The 18882-nt window shown below is 41.8% G+C and overlaps 1 protein-coding gene across 3 annotated transcripts in view; it reads left to right on the top strand.

Annotated features, from left to right (window-relative positions):
* Positions 1-17225, top strand: part of IDUA (alpha-L-iduronidase) — a 46658-nt gene extending 29433 nt beyond the window's left edge. For 2 of the 3 annotated variants that reach the window (XM_065656091.1, XM_065656092.1), the window contains 12 exons: positions 4069-4151; positions 4759-4866; positions 5529-5624; positions 6187-6389; positions 6810-6989; positions 8191-8407; positions 9004-9219; positions 9836-9957; positions 11234-11359; positions 11948-12024; positions 12786-12886; positions 15014-17225. In XM_065656091.1, coding sequence (XP_065512163.1) covers positions 4069-4151; positions 4759-4866; positions 5529-5624; positions 6187-6389; positions 6810-6989; positions 8191-8407; positions 9004-9219; positions 9836-9957; positions 11234-11359; positions 11948-12024; positions 12786-12886; positions 15014-15114 — 1630 coding nt within the window. In that variant the 3' untranslated portion in view covers positions 15115-17225. The remainder of the gene's footprint in view (positions 1-4068; positions 4152-4758; positions 4867-5528; positions 5625-6186; positions 6390-6809; positions 6990-8190; positions 8408-9003; positions 9220-9835; positions 9958-11233; positions 11360-11947; positions 12025-12785; positions 12887-15013) is intronic. The other variant, XM_065656093.1, reaches the window with a different exon arrangement.
* The last annotated feature ends 1657 nt before the right edge of the window (positions 17226-18882 follow it).

Genomic DNA, 18882 nt, shown 5'->3' with positions numbered 1-18882 from the left:
ATCAGAGATGCAATACTTGACTGAAGATTACCTGGAATGGAAACACTCCCTTCCTGTGTTTTTCTTGCTCTCTTCTCTGTAGATAAGATATTTGGTCCAATGTCTGTGTACACACTTGCTTTCCAGGGCATGCAACTTTATCCTTGGGCAGGATCAACCTATGGCAGAAGAGAAGCAGCAGGTGCTGGGCACAGGAGGGGGAAGCTGTAGCTGTAGGCTAAGGAACAGTATCCACAGCTGTGCTGATGGGAGCACATCTGGCTGTGATGCACATTGTTCACAGCCAAAGCTAGCTTACCCCTGCCCTCCCAAGAGATTAAGTTTGTGAATGGGACTAGGCTAAAAGTGGCATGGATAAGAAGCACAACATGATTATTTTGTAAACTTTGGCAAGTGATCCAGTGTGCACCTGAAAAGAATTTCCCTCCATACTAGAAAAACCTTACTCCAGTAAAGAGAGGCGGTGAAAAGCTGTTAACATGGGCCTGTAACGTTTGACTTTGCAAATGATGGCTCACAAAGCAAGCCTTTCCAAGGAGGAGAGCAACAAGATTTTGTGACAGCCAGTGGATTCCCCTCCATACTCACCACTGCTCTGCATGTTCACAGCAGGCTTGTTTCTCTCAAGAGGCAGCACATATAAATGGGTTTGGAACTGAGAACATGACAAAGACTGGAAAGGCACCTCACCAGCAAGCAGCAGTCTCTGGAGTCTGGGGCTTAGAAGGGCACTGGTGCCAGGATGCCAGTAAACGTGCTTTAGTGTAGTTGCTTGTTATGACTGATGATGAGGAAGGCCTTATCTGGAAAGTCTCCAAGAAAAAGCCCAGCTGGGGAACATTTGAAAGCCAGGCACAGACAGGACCGTGATTGCCACTCCACATCAGAAACACTCAACAGCAAACAATGAACAATCCCAGTCTGGCAAGCACTCGAATGAAATGATAAGGACATAGCCTTCTGCATGTTCCTAAATGAAGACAGTGATGTCTAGAAAGCTTGACTTCAGAGCAGAGACATCAGAAGAGAAGCAGGCAAAAGAAAAGGTAGAAGACTGTAGAAGTCTGTGAGCTCGATACCAGGGACCCAGTTGTAAGTGCATGCTGCTGCACTAGCACATCCCAGGTCAGATGTACAAAGCTGTTTTGAACAAATTTGACAATGTCAAGTGAATTTTTCCTGGGTCAGGGGTTTACCATGTCATTAGCCTGTAACAGTTCTGATCTGGTCTTCAGTGTCCTGCAATTACATTTATAGCACTGCAGGTAAACAGCCTGATGGTTGAGCCAGTCTTCCCTATGCAGAATGCATGTAAATAATACCAGCTTGTGACATTCCTGCTGTGCCTCACAGCAGTCAGCATGGCTTCCAGACACTGCATGGCTTGCAACTGTGCAACTCAAACTCTAGTGATCCTGTATAGGTTATAAAAAAAAGCATCAATTTCACATCAGAGAAGTAGTATCAGCAAGGATAAGATCAAGATCTGAGAAAGCGGCAATCCTATCAGTCAAGTAATAATTTTAATAGGAGCATACTGGCTAATCCATTTGCAAGCAAGAAAAGATTCTCATAAAGTGACAAATAAACCAAAGGATGTTAGAAGTGCCTCTACACCTATACACATAACACAGGATCTCATGTACTGTCATTTCAGTCATGGCTAGCAATGGCATTCTGTTTTAAATGTTCTACTTAATTGATACAAGAGGAAAAATGTAGATGTGCTAGTATCTTAAGTGTACATGCATCAGATAGAAGGCCTTATTTACCCACATATTTTCACATAGTACTGTATAGACCTTAGACTGGAGTCAGGAAGACAGTAGTTCCTTTGCTATTATCTAAATGGCATTATTAAGTTTTTACAAGACAGGAGAGTTAATCATTCTTATGCTCACTGACTGTAAGTGTGCATGTAAGCAAATATTTCAATAGAACACATGGTATAACTGGAAATAGTTAATAGATCTGAGGCAGCAGAGCTACCTTTTGCGACAAAATATGTGTCTTTGAACTTTGGAATAGGACTGTCAGACTTTTTTTAACCTCTGTCTAAGCAAAAAAAACCCCAACTAGTTCCGAGTGACCATTCATTAGTTCAACAGTAACTTCTGAAATTCTCTTATGGATACTAAAGTAAATAAATACCTTTCTGCTATTTATTTCTTTCACAGCTGTCCCATTTGAGTCTGGCAGGAACTGTAAGCCCATCAGTGGCTGCAGACATGACAATTTTTGTCATGGTGGTAGGACATACTTTAAAAGAGGAAAGCCAGCTTCAGCTCTTTGGTAAAAGAGTGTGACCATGCTGGGGCTAAGATTGTGTGCTTGGTTACATCACAGGTGGAGCTGGTACAGGAGGTATAGCTTACATGACATTTGCTTTGCCTTTCCTGTTTTCCTCTTCTAGATCATAGTCAGAGACACTGATGGCACTTTGTCCTCTTCAGGTTGCACAGTTGCCTTCTTTATTCACTAGGTGATTGTGTCAGCCCTTCTTAATTCTCCGAGAACTTTGAGATTGCTATTACAGTTTCTTCCCTGAAACCTTTCCTTAGCAAGAAAGCATACAGGGAGGAGCCTCAATCTAAGAGGCTCGGAAATGCATCTGAAGGCACAGAAAGAAACAAGTTGTGAATCTCAGCACAAAGCCCAGCACTGATTTAAAAAATCTGCTGTTTTCACTTTTTATCCAGTGGGCCCAGTATGCCTTGCTAGCACAGATCAGTTACAAGAACAGTAAGTGATTGTCAGTCATACGTAGGACATCACATCTGCATTTCACTTGTACAGCTTTCCATCCAAGCAGAGGCAAGGTGCCTAGGAGAGACTAGATAAGACAGCAGAGGCAGAGCTCAGGCTGCACCGTACCAGAGGAATTAGGTGTACTGCTCTGGCAAGGCTGGAGAAACCAGCTTTGAGAGGCACTGGCAAGACCCTGAAAAGCCCTCTTGTATAACCAAGTCTGGACTTATCTCAAGGGTGCTTACAAAGCCTTTTGCTCAGGGCATCCTGCGGTCAGAATTTGGGCACCAGACCAAAGCTGTAGCTTGGGCCAGATGGCAGGAAGTCACACTACCAGAATATTGTCAATGGAAGTTCATTATTAATTCCTCTTTGGCACTTCATACTGGCAAAACTTCTCCTGCCCTGTCAGATTTCAGTTAAATCAAACCACAAGTTCAGAAGTTATGGGAAATCATACACTGCCCCACATATTACATTATGTTTGTTTTCACTGGATACCACACAAGAAAAGCCTTTCAGGAATTTAAAGCATATCTTAAATGTGTCATAGATAAATGACAAAAGACAGTTTTCAGTCCCTAGGTAAAAGAACTCCAGTGTTCCCATGCAGGTGTGTGCCCTAATTTTGCTACCTTTGCTCCTGCAAGATTTGCTAACATAAAGGGATGCATCATGAGGCTACTTCTGAGTCTTTGAACAAAGCTAGATAAAAGGATTGCAGCCTGAGATCCTGGGAGTACAAGAGAAATAGTAAGCAAATACTAACAATGAAGTAAAAATTACAAACATTGTGTGCATTAATTCAGTATTCTTTGAAAGATACTAAGTTGTTTCTCAGCTGGACCTAAACCAATAAGAAGCACTACTAAGAAAGCTATATTCTATATTGCAAATTAAGAGAACAGTAAGAAGGACTACATATGAGACAAGGTGGAAACAGCTGGCCTAGCAGTAGGTAATCAAATGGAAACTGAAAAAACAGCTTAGCCAGAAAGAGTCCAGGTAAATTTCACTTCAGCAAAGAGTTAGAAATCTTAATATCCTGTTAAAAACTCAAAATCCAGCAAGTTCATTATATTGCTTCTGTTGCTGCTTCTGGAATAGGAAAAGGGCATGGATTGGACAAGAAACATGACTTGCTTATGGTGAACACTTGTTACTTTAGAGGAAGGAAATTTGTGCACAATTCCAAGAACCCTAGTGACACTTGAATTTTGAGAGCCAAAAGAAGGCAGCCATTTGACCCATTATCTGCAACCAAGTGCCACCTTTGCTATAATTTTTATTTTTGCACTTTTTATTACCTGCATTCTCCAGAGTGATGAATGGGGAACTTCACTACAATTTTACTGCCTTGGATAACCTTATGGATCACCTGTGGGAAAATAAGCTAATTCCAGGTAAGCACAGCTCACTGCCTCCACAACTTGCTACATGTGTTTGTTCATATTGTAATATCATCAAAGATTCTAAGAGAGCTTTGCCAGAGCTGCTTTTGATAAAAAATCATTCTTTTCCTACTTGCCTTTACTTCACGTCCATGTAAATGTAAACAGTGTGAGAAAAATGCTATTAGGACAATTAACACAAAAGGTTTTACGTTGGTCTCAATGACAGTTTGAGATGTATGAATTGGGAAATGAGATCACTTGAAGAGGAGAAAGTTTCGTACCCACTAATGTGTACCGAAAATGGCCAGAGAAGTGGATACTCAAGGTATAGCTTCCCTTGAATTTCTGCAAACATCCACTGCTTAAAGTTCCCTCTGAACCCTGAATTTATGATGTTAAGTATTAGTGTTGATTACTATAGTCATTGACAAGTAACAATGTGTGTGCAATCTCAAATCTGAAATATTCTTGGCAGGGACATGTGAAAGAGGAAAGAAAGCCCAGTTAATGATGCTTCTTCATTAACAAGTTTGTTTCAGATAATACAATAACCTCTTTATTAATCAAAAGGAGAAAACACCAAAAAAAGGAGACTGGTCTTTTCTGTCTTTTTTAGGATTTGAATTGATGGGGAATCCATCAGGATATTTTTTAGATTTTGAAGATAAAGAACAGGTAATAAGATGGAGAAACTTAATTACACTTCTGGCCAGCAGATACATAGGTAAGTTCCAAAAAAATAAAAGAAGAAAACAGCCCTGTTATTTATTCTATTGTAATCACTTCTAACTACCTGAAGAAATTTTGTGTATTGTGATCGATTTCAAGACCCTGGATTTCAGCACAGAACAGGAAAAAAACCCATGCCGGAACAGACAATGGGACGACAGCTCCTTTTTTTGCTGATCCATGACCAATGTCCTGAATGAGTAGTATGTTTTGGGTAGCACATTTGATCTGCCTCTGAGGACTGACTTTTAATTCTGTTATGTTGTTGTGGTTTTAAACCACTAGCTTGCACTAGGACATAGTAACCTGCATACTTCCCACATGCCAGCTTCAAATATGTCTAATGAGACAGAAGCTTCAACCTGAATAAAGGCTAGGTGAGTGCTCTAACCACAAGGCTGTAATTCACATCACCTCCCTCTCACCTTTCATCTTTTTAAAATATTGCTGCATTTCATTGAAAATGAGAGATCATTTTGAAACTACCAAAATCAAACTTCTCTCATTATTACAAAACAGGTAATATTTATACCCTGTTGTAGTTCTGGATGCTGAGCCTCACCTTCAGCCCTAATTGATAGGACTGTCTGGATCAGTGACTAATTAATAGGATTGACTGAATATGCAGCTCACTTATAAATAAGCCCTCTCCTACAGATAGGTATGGGTTGGAGCATGTTGCTAAATGGAATTTTGAAACATGGAATGAACCAGACCACCATGACTTCGACAATGTGTCTATGACAGTGAAAGGTAAGCATGTTTTGGAGCCCTTACTAGCGTAGTGAATTAAGATGTGTGGGATGGGTAGAGGAGTGACAGTGAGAAAGGAGAGATGCTGGCAAAGTAAGGTAGTTAGGAAAGATAAGGAATGTGAAAGGTATACCTAGTCTGTTTTGCTAAATTCATGTTACTGATTACACTTTGTTCCCTGCTTGGACATCAGTATCCATACAGAGATAGTAGAACAGGGAAAACAGAACAGGAATTACACTAAGAAGATGCAGTTCATTATTTGGATATAAAGTAAGGTTGCTGGAGGTAGAGGGGTGAAGGGTGGAGTAAGAGGAAGACTGTTCATTGACAGATGCTTGCTTTGGGAACTTGCCCTCTCAAGACTTTTAGAAGAAACTTGTGAATGCAGCTGTGATTTTTATGTCTTCTCATGTTGTCAGTGCATAAGGAAAGAGTAGCCCCAGTTTGTGAGGACCTGCCAATAAGTGCAATAATAGAGTTATAACATCTCCCTGTAGTTTCAGATGAAGGTTCTATTTTGAGTTATCATCTTTGATATATCCATCTGCTTGGACTTCAGGGTTTCTCAACTATTATGATGCTTGCTCTGAAGGATTAAGAGCAGCCAGTCCTCTACTAAAATTTGGAGGGCCTGGGGATTCCTTCCACCCCTTACCCAAGTCACCTATATGCTGGAGTCTTCTGCATCATTGCTACAATGGAACCAACTTCTTCACAGGGGAGACTGGTGTAAGGCTGGACTACATCTCTCTCCATAAGAAGGTCAGTCCAAGATTTCCGTTTAAGGCTATTTTTTGATCAGTTTAATCCAAGTTATATTTTATTTTATAAAGTTGATTTCCAGACGAGTGTCCACCCTATGCCACGGTTAAATATTCTAATGACACTTTGAAGATGTCTGTTGCAAGGCTTCAACTCAGAGCAAATTTGCCTTTGCCCAGTTCCCAGGGGGAAACAACTCCTCTATCTCTTTTCCATCTTATTTTCTAGGAGGACCTCATGCAAACAGCACGTGCTGTAATGGATTAGGTAAAAATAATAATACTATTATTTTTAATAGCCCACAGTTCCTCAGGGACTCCAGGAACATGTTTTCAGAATATGTTTATGCCTCTGAGTTGTGTTTGTGTGTTTACTACTGTTTGCTCATGTTCACTAAGCAGATAGGAAATATCGTTGCAGGGAGGTGGAAGTTCTCTCTACATCTTGCAACAAGAAGTAGAAGCAGTTGAACAAATTCAGAAGCTGTTTCCAAATTTTTCTTCTGTTGCCATATACAATGATGAAGCAGATCCAATGGTTGGATGGTCCATTCCACAACTGTGGCGAGCTGATGTGACCTATGCAGCTATGGTTGTAAAGGTAACTCAGTTCACTGTCTTGTCACAGTAGGGTCTCCTGATGCATTAAGGTGGTTGCAAATGTAGATTTACAGTGAATTTTTAAGCAGCTACTCAGAAGAATAGATCCAACAAAAGGATAACTCCCTATTGATACAGCTGGAGTTTCCTCGAATAGTCTGTTTTCAGTAGCTTTGTTTCATTTGTATTAGTATTCTTCATCTTCTCTTTAAAAAAATAACTGAGAACTAGCCTTCCGTTTGTTGGAGAATGTATCAGATACTATATACAGTCCCCTAGTTAGATCCGCCTGATAAGACTATGTCCACACATCCTCTCTCCGTGTAATACTACTGGTATCTTCTCACTACTGCTAGCTGTCACCTCCGTTAAGTGAGACATTATTTTCCAGTTCCTTCATAAGGTTTATCTCATCAGGAGACATCAGGTTATAATTAAGAAGTCCATTGAACTCTCAGCATAAGCCCATTCTTTATTTTGGATTGCACACGTGGTTGTATTAATTACTGATAGTAATTACAGCTGTTGATCAGAAAAGCAGAAGGAGAAGAGAATGCTCAGCGTTCCTGCCCCTGCAGGAATTGTAGCCTGGCCCCAGAGCAAGCTCAGCTCTTCCCCCTGCATAAAAGTACAGGGTGTTTCAAAAAAGTGGACCCAATTTCAAAGCACAGTGATTTCAAATTGAGTCCATCTTTTTGAAACACCCTGTAGTTCCCACTGCAAGCCTGTTGTTTTGTGAGCCACTACCTTATACAGCAGCCAGAGTCCAAAAACCCAGACACTCATCTAATGGGTATAAAGTAACTCCAGAATTGGAGAACCATTTAGATTTAATTCAGATGGTAAATCCAGACTACTAATTTAATATTCCAGACAGAGGAGCATCATTTGTAGTGCAGTAACCAAGGAAATATATTCATAATTTATGCAGAGTTCTAGTAGTAGTTGTTTCAGAGACTTTTTACTGGCAAAACTATGTGGATACTTCAAATTTTTCAGTGATTAATGTATCACCTAAAGAATAGTTTATCCAAGAATTGTGAGGAACAGTTTAGTTCTTCAAACTTCTCTGAATGGCAGAGTGACGGTTCTTTTCAATACACTGTAAAGATTAAAAAACAAACAAACAAACAAACAAACAGTGTCATGTGTTTGTTGGATTTTCTGCAGGGCAAAGTTCCATCTTCTCTATGACTTTGCAGGTAATCACCCAGCATCAAAACCTGCTCATTTCTGAAGCAAACAACACCATCAACTACACGCTGCTGAGTAATGACAATGCATTCTTGAGCTACTATCCCCATTACTTCACACAGCGGACTCTGACAGCACGTTTTCAGATGAACAATACAAAGCCACCTCATGTCCAGATGGTGCGGAAACCAGTGCTGACTGTCATGGGCTTGCTGGCACTGCTAGGTATATCAACCACTGATTAAAGAGCACATCAATAACCTCTTCTACCTAAGAAGCTTCCTGCCTAAGGGAGATTATTCCAGCCACCTCGCTATTAATAAAAGCAGGATTTCTCCTACCCTCTGTTCATCAGCTGTGTTAAGAAAGTGAAACTTCATTTCCTCTGAGAAATTACTGGCTCAGGAGATGTTCCTGACAGGCTGTTATCTATTTTATTCAATTTACTGCTTTGTTTATACCCTCTGTATGCCAGCCACTCCTTTTTTGTTGACTGGTACTTCCTTTTGTGCTATCACATCAGGCTCCAAATGACTTTATGAAATCCCCACATCTGGAAGAGCCATGCAGCAAACTAAAGGAAGATCCTAATTCACTGTTACATGCTTAGATGTTGCTAGCTGAACTGCTAAGCATAAGAATTGCTGTAGTATGTGCATGCTTTGCTGTTGCAGAATAAGTCTGACTGAATGCTATAACTGATAAAATAAGCTAGAACATAGCTCAGCCTATCGATCCCTATGTTTTGACCCCTCCTATATCAGAAGCTGATACAGGACTGACTAGCAGTAATGCTTACAGAGTTGTCACATTTTTTGAAGGAGAAAAGCAGATTTTTGCAAAAGTGAACAGCGATGAAGGTGAAAGCACTGAAAACAGCACAATTGGTGTCCTGGCATCTGTGCACACCCCAAGTGAGATGCAACCCTCAGACAGCTGGCAAGCTACTGTACTGTTGTATTCAAGTGAGGATAACAGGACTTCATCGAACATCAGCACGATCATAGTGAACACTACCCACTTTCCCAAACTTAGAGGTAAACAAACATCCTGCAGACAGCTCACATAATTGATCTTTAAGGTAGAACAGCTGCTGCAACACTTCTGCTGAGTTGCCTTTTGTTGCAAGAGTGAGTTTCATTTGCTAACTGTCTCTCATCTTTTGGGGACTCCCAGATTTTCTGAGGGATGATGGTGCTCTTCTAGGAAAGGTTCTTTCCTAATGTCTGCAGTTCGACTCTGCTTTAATGGCAGCTGCAGGTACAACTTTTTTTGAAAGCAATTAATCTCAGTGTCTTTGGCTGGATATGGCCAGGTAACAATTCCCTTACTGGGGTGACTCCAAGACAGCGAACATAACTGCATGATTACACAGGTGATGCAGTTGACTAACAAATGTGTGTAGCACCTGTGCAAAAAATAAAAGGGATTCAGTTCTGGTTATGGAAGTAATAGCTTGAAATATAAACTTGGCAAATATGAATTGTAGAGCCTTGTAAGAGTGCTAGTCTCATGATTTCCAGTGGAAGCCAGGCTTTGAAGTGCTGAAATCACTTTTGAGAAGGTAGACTTAAACACCTTTTGCTAAATTTATTTTTGTTAATCTTTAAATCCAAGTAAAGAGTTTACTCTCTTTCGTTTGTGTTCCTAAAGAGCTACTGTATGTGACATATTACCTGGATAACAACCAAACCAGTCCCTACCTAAAGTGGAAGAAGCTAGGAAGCCCTGACTTTCCTTCCCCAGAAGAGTTCCAGCAAATAAGGGATGCCGAGGTATGAGCATGTGTTTGCTTGAAGTGTTGTAAGGGTAAAGTGTTTGTGAATTGGTTAACTACAGCTAAAGAGACAAGAAATCAGCTCAGATAGTCAAAATTCCCTTAGCCCACAGTCATGCGCATCTCATATACGTATGAAAATGCACTTGCAGTCACACAGAGAAATGTAGCTGATACACATCTGATACCTTTGCCTTTATGTTATACAAGTGACTAAATGTAGATGACCAACTTCTTTGCTACTGGCGTACCCTTAACCAAGGAGGTGGAGTTGCTTCAGAGCAAGTTCCACCTTCTAGCGGAACTTCAATGAGCCTTGAGACCCTTTCTGTTCTGTCTCCCCAAGTGAGTCACATGGCCCTTTGTATGTTACAGAAGGGCCAAATTGCTGCACTGGAGAGTTGAAATGAACCCCCCTCAATAACAGAAAACAAATAGCTCCCTGTGTAACAAAACAGCTATCCAGTGCAAGTTCAGAAGACACTTGGCATCTCTCAGGGGCTCACCAGGAGGCCTGCAGTTTCCCCTCATCCTCAGCAGTTCTGAATGCACTCCACAGGGGACTGAGAAGTAAGTCCCTACTGAGAAAAGCCATGCCCAGATTACTTACTGGATGTGAGAATATGTGAGCAGCCTGTCACTTCAGCTCCCTCTCCCATACTTTATCTATGCACTCAGATCCATGGCTTAAAATAAAGGAGGACACCTTCATACCCTTTGGGGCCCACAGACAGTAATTGCATTTTTATTTTAGTGTGCAGTACTATGTCTTCTCTTCCCAGTCGCCATAACCCACTATTGCTAAGGCCTGTGGTATACTATAGGAGCCATCAGATCTTCCTTCAAAGAGGCAGCAGCAAAGTCTTAGGTACCCTTGGCCATCATGTGAAACCTCACCCTCAGAGACCAGCTGAGTGGCTGTTGTAGCTAGCAATAGCTTTCACTAGGAATCTGTAGCTAAGAGGCAGGAGTGTGGTTTGTAAAGACTAGGAGCCTGAAAGGAATGCATGGGAGGTTACTAAAAGTGATAGATTGCACCTAAAGGGCATTTGTGATCAACCCAGTCTGTGAAGTGGACAAATGCTCTGATTCCTGAAGAGATGGAAAACAGCCAAGATAGAAAAGTCTATTGGTAATTTACAGTCCCAAAGTAAATACACAGTCACTTTACACTGATGTAACAGTTGGCCTTCAGGCGCTGTAATAAAAGATTATTCACAGCGCTTCTGTTTGGCTGCACAGATTATTCACAGCGCTTCTCTTTGGCTGCACAGGACCCCGTGACAACAGGCCCATTCCCATTTCCTGAAACTGGCATCCTGACCCTGAAGCAAGACTTCCCTGTTCCATCAGTCTTTCTTATCCACGTCTGTGCAAGACCCAGATCTGTTCCTGATCAAGTATGTGTTGTATTCTACCATCAGACTCAGCAAATTAGAAACTGCTTCCTGCTTTAAGTCTCACTAAGAAGAACTGGACTGTCATGTGGGCCTATTATTTGTTAGTAAATAAGCAATTCTTTTCTCCTTTGATGAGAAGGCTTTCCAAGGCATAATTCAAGATAAAGCGTTCCACAGCAAGTGGTAGGAGCCATCACTGAGATAGATGCAAGTTTATCCATTGTACTGGGAAGTGCAGTATCTTTTTAAAAATCACATCATGCGCTACCAGACTTGACAACAGCTCTCCAATTAATAATTGATAGCTAAAAATAAAATGGAATCATGGATGTTGTAGATCAGACATCTATATCTGCTCATTCAGTCTCACCCACGTTTATAGCGGTGCCTAGAGCCTCTGAAGGTCCTCTACAAGGTTGACAGCTTAGAGACATAGGCTACAAAGCCACAGACCCAGGAATTTTGGTTTTGCCCTGGTCTCAATGGAAAAAGTGAAAGCAAATAGTTAGTAAGGAGGATGAACACGGAAGTCTGACCTGGCTGATTGGTTTGTACAGTTTTCTTATATGGACATGTGTCTTTGGACAGGTGACCAGTGTTCGTTTGATCCCTCTCACAAAGGGACAGGTCATTGTGTTGTGGGACGATGGCTGTGTAAATTCAAAGTAAGTAGCTTTTAAAATAGAATTAATATAACCAAATAACCAGCGCATTACTCCCTACATTGCCAGCAGTCCCCAAGTTGCCAGCAAGTGATTTCACAAATTAATGACTACTTGCTCCTTGAGAGATGCTACAGTGCATTTGTCTGACAAAATGAACTATAGGACCTACATGCAGCAACTATGGAGGGCAACCTTGACCGATGGTCTGAGCAAGGGAATGTGCCTGTTGCTTACTAGCATCCAATGGCATTTTTCAAGGACTTGCCTTCAGCATAGCAGACAGGAAGATCCATGATAAAAGTTACATTAGCAGCAGGTGCCTGGGTGGGATCTTGCATATCCCTGTAAGGGATGTGAGCTGGAAGAGAAAACGTACAGTTCCTTGCTCCAGCAAGCTGTCCGGTGAACCGTCAGAGGCGATCCAGTGTGCCTCCAGACTCCCTCAGGAAGGACTGACTTAGCTCCTTTTCAAGCCAGTCTCCCTAGACTCTTCAGCCTTGATAACCCTGGTTTGGGAGTAAAAGATGCTTAACAGTTTGTGATGCTGCAAGTATAGCAAATCCATCTGTGTGTTCTGTGTGTTGTTGAAGCCATGGTTCTTCCTAATACTGACAATTCATGCCATCCCACATTTAGTAGGAATGGGTCAACTGAATATTTCCTATTTTGGCCTCCTTTGTTGAAATAGCCCTGAGATTAGGATTTGATTGCTCATTGCTTTATCAGTTATATTTACTGAGCTGTCTGGTCTTCTTTTCTAGATGTTTGAAGACATTTGAAGTGGAGTTCTCACCAGATGGAAAAGCATACCAGCGGATTAATTCCAAAGACACAGTATTCACTCTCTGGGTCTACAGTCCAGGTAAGGCAAGAATATGCATATTATTTAATGTCATGTTAATAGTGCCACTCATGAGTGTGTGAAACATCATTTAGTAACTACTGAAGGTAAATAGCTTCCTCATCACATGCACTCCCATCACAAGTAAGAGCGCATCTCTTCCTTTAGGATGATGTTCTCAGTGAAAGCCTTATTTTCAAGTCATGAGGTCATTATTAGGAATATTGCCATGACTAAATTCCTTGTCATAGAAACCAAAGTCACCCAGCTGTGGGGCTGCCAAGCTCCCTGGGAGGCAAAGCAGCACTTTTGTCTCTATTTGTAGTGAATCTAGAAGCATGCAAAAATGAGACCAAAAATTGCTCCACATGGGTGGAGGTTGGTGTTATGCTCTTGGTAGTAGACTCAAGGCAAGGCAAGTCTGAGGTTTGGGCTCGGTCCCACAGGTGTTGGCCATGCTTTTGCCTGCATTTGTACAATGTTCTTGTGGCAGGACAGTAGGACCAAACTGCCTTGGTAACACTTGTTTTGTACCACGGAGTCTTGAGGTGTTAGACTGCCTATGGATATGGCCACCTTTCATGGAGGGACTGGTTGTTTTGCATTTATTGTGTTTGAAGCTGTTCTAGGGGAAGGTCACAGTTCTGCTCTCATCATGGTCATATGTCCCTGTTCCTATACCCTTTTGTGGCTTGGCAATGTTAAGCTACTGAGGTGCTCCCTTGTAAGAACAGAAGAGGTCCTCCGTAGAACAGTTCGTCCTCACTATCTGGAACACCTAGCCAGGGAAAGACCCCTCTCTTTGCTCTTTCCTAGAGATTTCTCTTTGGCCCTGACTAGCTGCCTTAAGTTTTAGATGTTTCACATTAGAAGGCAGCGAGTTTAATCTTTTTTGATGGGCTAAGCTTCTCCCAGAGCCTGTTGTCATTTCTCATCAAGTACAGCCTAGATGCAATAGGAACATACCCAGATGAAAAATGCTGAAAGAAGGTAGTGATATTTCCTTTGGGTATTTTTTTGTTGTTTTAGGGGCTAAAAAAGCCAAATGTGGTCTAATCTACAATGTGACTGTCCAACAAGTATGACTAATGAGCACTGGTCAGAGCTGTGTGAAACACAGACAGACCTTGCCTCAAAGTGATAGTAATAAAGATCAGTTGAGAGAGGCTTTTGCCAAAAACACAAGCTTATCTTAGCCTGAGAAAGGCTTAGCATCAGCAGTGAGTGCCTAATGAAGTTTAGAGCTATTACTGCAATGTAAATGCTACCTAGGTAAGCAAAGACTGTAAGTCATGACTAAGGCAAATCTCTGAAATTGGAATTCGTTATCATCTAATGGTGCAGATCTGGGGAATGTACCAGATTTAATTGTTTGTTTCAAAAACAAAAAAAATAATAGACTGCTTGAAAAGTCTCATATCTCAGCAGCCTTTATTGTCAGGTGCTTCCTTCTCACTCATTTCTAGCATTCTTTTTCCTTTAGAAAAAAAGAAATTAAATACTAAAGCACACATAAAAATCAAGTAAATAGATGAGAAAAAACACTTACATTGCTTGTGAGGTTGAAGACTCTGCTAGTGAAGGCTGTGTTCTTCGAACTGGATCAAGGATGAAAACCAGCAGAGTCACAGAACATCAAGTCACAGAACATCAACTCACATACCGTTGGAGCATGTGGTGCTGCTTCTGGAGTTGAGCAGAGGGTTTTCAGTCAGCCTGCATGCTTCTATGTTCTGCTTCTTTGTTTATCCTGTCCCCACATAACCTGTTCCAGAGGCAAAATTCCATCAGAAAAGTAAGTCAGAAAAAAGGAAATTGCTAGTAGGGGGTTGCAGAAGATGTCGTAGCCTTCTTCCAAAGGGACTGCTGAGAAAGCAGTCCTATAGCTGTACTTGCCAATCCTAATGAAGAGAGAGGAGGTCCTAGGGCAACAAAACAAAAGAGCCAGTACTTGGTCATGAGGAATTTATAATAATTTTTAGTGAGGCAGACACAGACACACTTACATAGAGTGCAGAACTGATTTCACCATTTCCCCAGCCCATTCCACAAACCCACATTTTATAGGAGTAGTGCCTGCTCCACATTCTCCAAGCACCACAGGTGTCAGCCTTTCACAGTTACCATTTCTAACCTTTTCATTTGCAGGAGGCTCGGTCTCTGGCTTTTACAGAGTGCGTGCTGTTAACTACTGGGGCAAGGCAGGCCTGTCCTCTCTTCCTGTGGAGTATGTTGAAGCTTTCAAGTGACTCTGAAGAGTGATGCCTGGCTTGGTGTATGCTCTCTACAAAAGATAACTCCACAGAAAAACAAACTCCTCCCAAGCTGAGGAGGGAGCATCAGAAGGACCTGATGAAACAAGTTAGGAATGCGAGTTAGAAGCAACTGCTCCTGTTAACTCTTCAGAGCTGAAAAGAGCATTATTAAACAGCCAAAACTGACAGCCCAACTCGTACAGTTCTAAAAGGCAGCTATAGGACTGGGATTCAGCTTGGTAACTAGGAATTATGGGAATAAATAATTATTCCTCCTTTTACACTGAGCTAATGGTCAGGACAACCAAAGATTTATACAGGTCACAAACAGCAGCAGAAACAGGACCATCACTTCACTGTGTAAGTGAAGATGGCAGCAAAGGCACAAGGAAGACCTGAGAGTGAACTGCCAGGCTGTCCTGACATAATGGTTTGATGGAAAAGTGCACAGCAACCAGACACATCCAGAGTATGAAGTGAAGGATCCCTGCTTCTCTGCCAGTTAGTCACACATGCCCCTGTGGGTTGTTTCAGAGCATTTGCCTTGTCTTCAGATGTATGAGGTTCTTCACTCTCTCACACAAGGGTTTCCAGCCAGCTGTCACTGCAGTTGTGGCTGTTATTTGGATGTCAGAGCTATTTCGTTCATGCAGGCAGAGGAAGGGTTAGCAGCTCATTCTTGGAGGGGAAGAAGGCACAGGAACCTCTAGCCTCCAGGCTTCCCTGCATTTTCTGATTTCTGCTTGTGCCCAAATCACCTGGTAGGACTGTAGCCACCAGTTGCTGCCTCTTTGTGGTAGAGGCCCTAAACCTGAAAGCCCTCTTTCTCTCATTGCGGTCACCTAGGCTAGCCTTCTACAACCCTTGCAGCTAATGTCTCCCCCCAGCATGCCTCCACTCTCAGTCTATAAGTGACCTGAGCCTTGGCTTTGGGTGGCCAGGAGAAAGCTGAAGTGCTAGTTAGAGCCTTTTGTGTCTTCATATTAGAGGAGAGCACACTCTTGAATGCAACAGGAATGCTCCTGACAATCACTTAGGAAATTAACCCAGAAGAGTTTGAGCTGCTGGGTTTTGCAAAGCGTGTGCACAAGTGTGTGATAGCCTTGTAGCTGCCAAGCACTTTATGTAACAGCAAAGTTCCCTGAAATTCAAGGTGTGGCTTTTTACTTGCTCCTTTTCACAACTGGCACAGTTTGAAATGGGAATGATAATGCCATTGAAAACAGCCAGAGTGTTTTCCATGAGAGGAGCAACTTTGTTGCACTAACAAATCCCCTACTGCTCTCCTTGTTGACCTCAGCCACCTCACCAACATAACAACAAAGACTGCATATTTGATGAAACATCCAGGCCTCGGACAAAAAACCTCCAAGTTTGCACAGTGGGAGCGAGCTGAACTACCTCAAATGACCTTGCTTTTACAGAAAAGAAAAGTATAGAAGAAGTCAGTATATATGACATGAGGCTTGTATCTTCTTACCTCCTGGTTACTTTTTCATGTGCTTATGCTGAAAGTTAGCCTTAAAAGATTAGTCTTTTTGCAGAACTCAGATGAAATTTTCTTGCCTCAATGAAGTTTGAATAAGGACCGCTTGTCACATCTCAGTCTGCTAATTCCTTGCCCATAAAGACTTGTGCAGAACTTTTTTATAATTTAATGTCTACATAAAAGTGCTAGTTAATACTTGAAACTTCAGTTTTCTATATCCCTCTGTCACTGACTCTGATACGGTTTCAAAAACTCTACCATCTCCTCCGTTACCAGGCAGTGATGAGGCCTCCCTCACAGTTTCAGTTTTCTTAAGTGCCAGATGTGCAGAGCACTTAGTGGGACGTAACAAGTGCTTGGTAGTTCTGCAGCATCAGAACCAAAGCAAGGCTGCAAAGCACTCAGGTGTGTCTCTTGCTGGCCATAAATCCAAATAGGAAAATCCAATGGCAATGGCAAGATGAGATTGATTGCCTACTCTTCAAGCAAAAGCTTCTGAGGCTATGTAACAATTTTGCGACTGCTTGTTGAAATGAAAGCTAGGGAAAAACCTTTCAAATGAGTGTTTTATATTGTCTAATTGTATATATACTTCATTTGTTACCATCCTTTGTGCCACCCAATAAAACCAGTTTTTAATCTTTAACATGAACTATGTAAAAACAAGATCTGATCATTGTGTTCTGGAAATTGCTCAAAACTCTTGTGTCAACAATTTAATCTTGGAAAGGAAAGCCTGTGCTCAAGGTATAAAAGGTAGCTTGATTGGTGCAAGTTCCAACATTACATAAAAATAAAGCATGAAGGGATTGTGACCATAAGAAATTTAAAGGCTGAAGTAGGAACTTAAATGTATAGATTGCCTCAGTTACCACAGCCCAGGGAAAACTGGTCTAACTCAACATGGTATCATAGCATCAGATCTGAGGACTTGTAGTGTCCTTACTGCGAGTAGGTTCACTGATGTGTAAAGGACAATATCATTGCAGGGTTCCTCCTGCTGTTGCACAGCGGCCTTTCTGCCAGCACTAAAGGACCTTCTGAGGACAAAACAACAGTCCTTTTCATTTGTAAGCAGCTTTTTCTTTTCTTTTGTTAGTGGAAAGTTTGTGCAGGACAGTAATTATGTCCTAGGACCTACACACACACTTAAGACCTGTAACATAAGGTTTGTTCTCATCAGCCAGCCCAAGCAGCAGACAGAAGTGTGTCTGCCTCTGCATGTACCCAAAATGTTTTATGTTGAACTCAATGGAATAACAACAGAAGTGTAAATGAGAATATGCTCGTAGCTGCCTGCCCTACCATACCTTGTCTTTCACATTTCCTGCAGTCGCTGGAGAGAAATGGATATGAGCTACCTACCATCTGTTTATTAACTCACCAGATCATATGACGAGGGCCTCCATGTTGTCCTGATGGGAACGTATTCCCCCAGTTCCTCCAAAAACAAGGCAGATTCCTGGGGCATCTATAACTCCACGGTGTATTCTCCCAGAATCACCACTATCCTCCTACAAACCTGGAGGTAGAACATTGTGTGGCTGAGAAGGGATTTCACTGTCTAACTCATCTGGACACAACATACCAAGCACAATAAGGATGTACTTGGTCCTGCATATAGATAATTCTTGCTAGAACTCCCATCTGCTCTGGTCGTGTAGTTATTATAACTGTAGACATTAAAAATCCCACGTCTGTAGGACTGGTAGTATTGGTCTGAATATCCTGGCCAAAGGTCAGGCTCCTTCAGCTAAGGGTTAGTGTTATGTAATCACTTGTGATACAAGTCCTAAGTTCACAGATCTCCACCTCAATACTTCCTTTTGGGAGAGGGAGGCAGGTGGTGAACATTCAGTCAATGCACTGACCTTGCACTTGGTCCAGCACAAGAGGTTGATATTTTTTTCAACACTCAATAGTCTCTATCTATGTAGTTTTTTGTTTGCATTGCCTGCTGCTGCTCTTCTGTTTCTGTTCTTAGCTTTAGGTGGTAGTTCACCATCTTGTTCCCTGTCAGGGTAGCTTTTCTTAGACCAGAACACCAAGGAACACCTTTATTTGTTGCTGGCTGAGAGCCTTAGGAGTCCTGCCTGGAAATCTGGGGAAATACAAGCCTGAGAGACTTCCCTGCATCCCTGGGGTAATGCGTCTGGCCTTGGAGAAGTCTTTAGTCACTGGTTTTTATTCTCCTTCCAACAGATGCAGTAGATTATCGTTGGATACTGTAGATAAGATTGGGCAAGAATCTTTCAGAAGCTGTTTTGTAGGGT

This window comes from Caloenas nicobarica, chromosome Z, assembly GCF_036013445.1.
Source record: "Caloenas nicobarica isolate bCalNic1 chromosome Z, bCalNic1.hap1, whole genome shotgun sequence".
Lineage (NCBI taxonomy): Eukaryota > Metazoa > Chordata > Aves > Columbiformes > Columbidae > Caloenas > Caloenas nicobarica.
The sequence above is the reverse complement of the archived record's forward strand: the minus strand, read 5'-3'. Positions and strand labels throughout refer to the sequence as shown.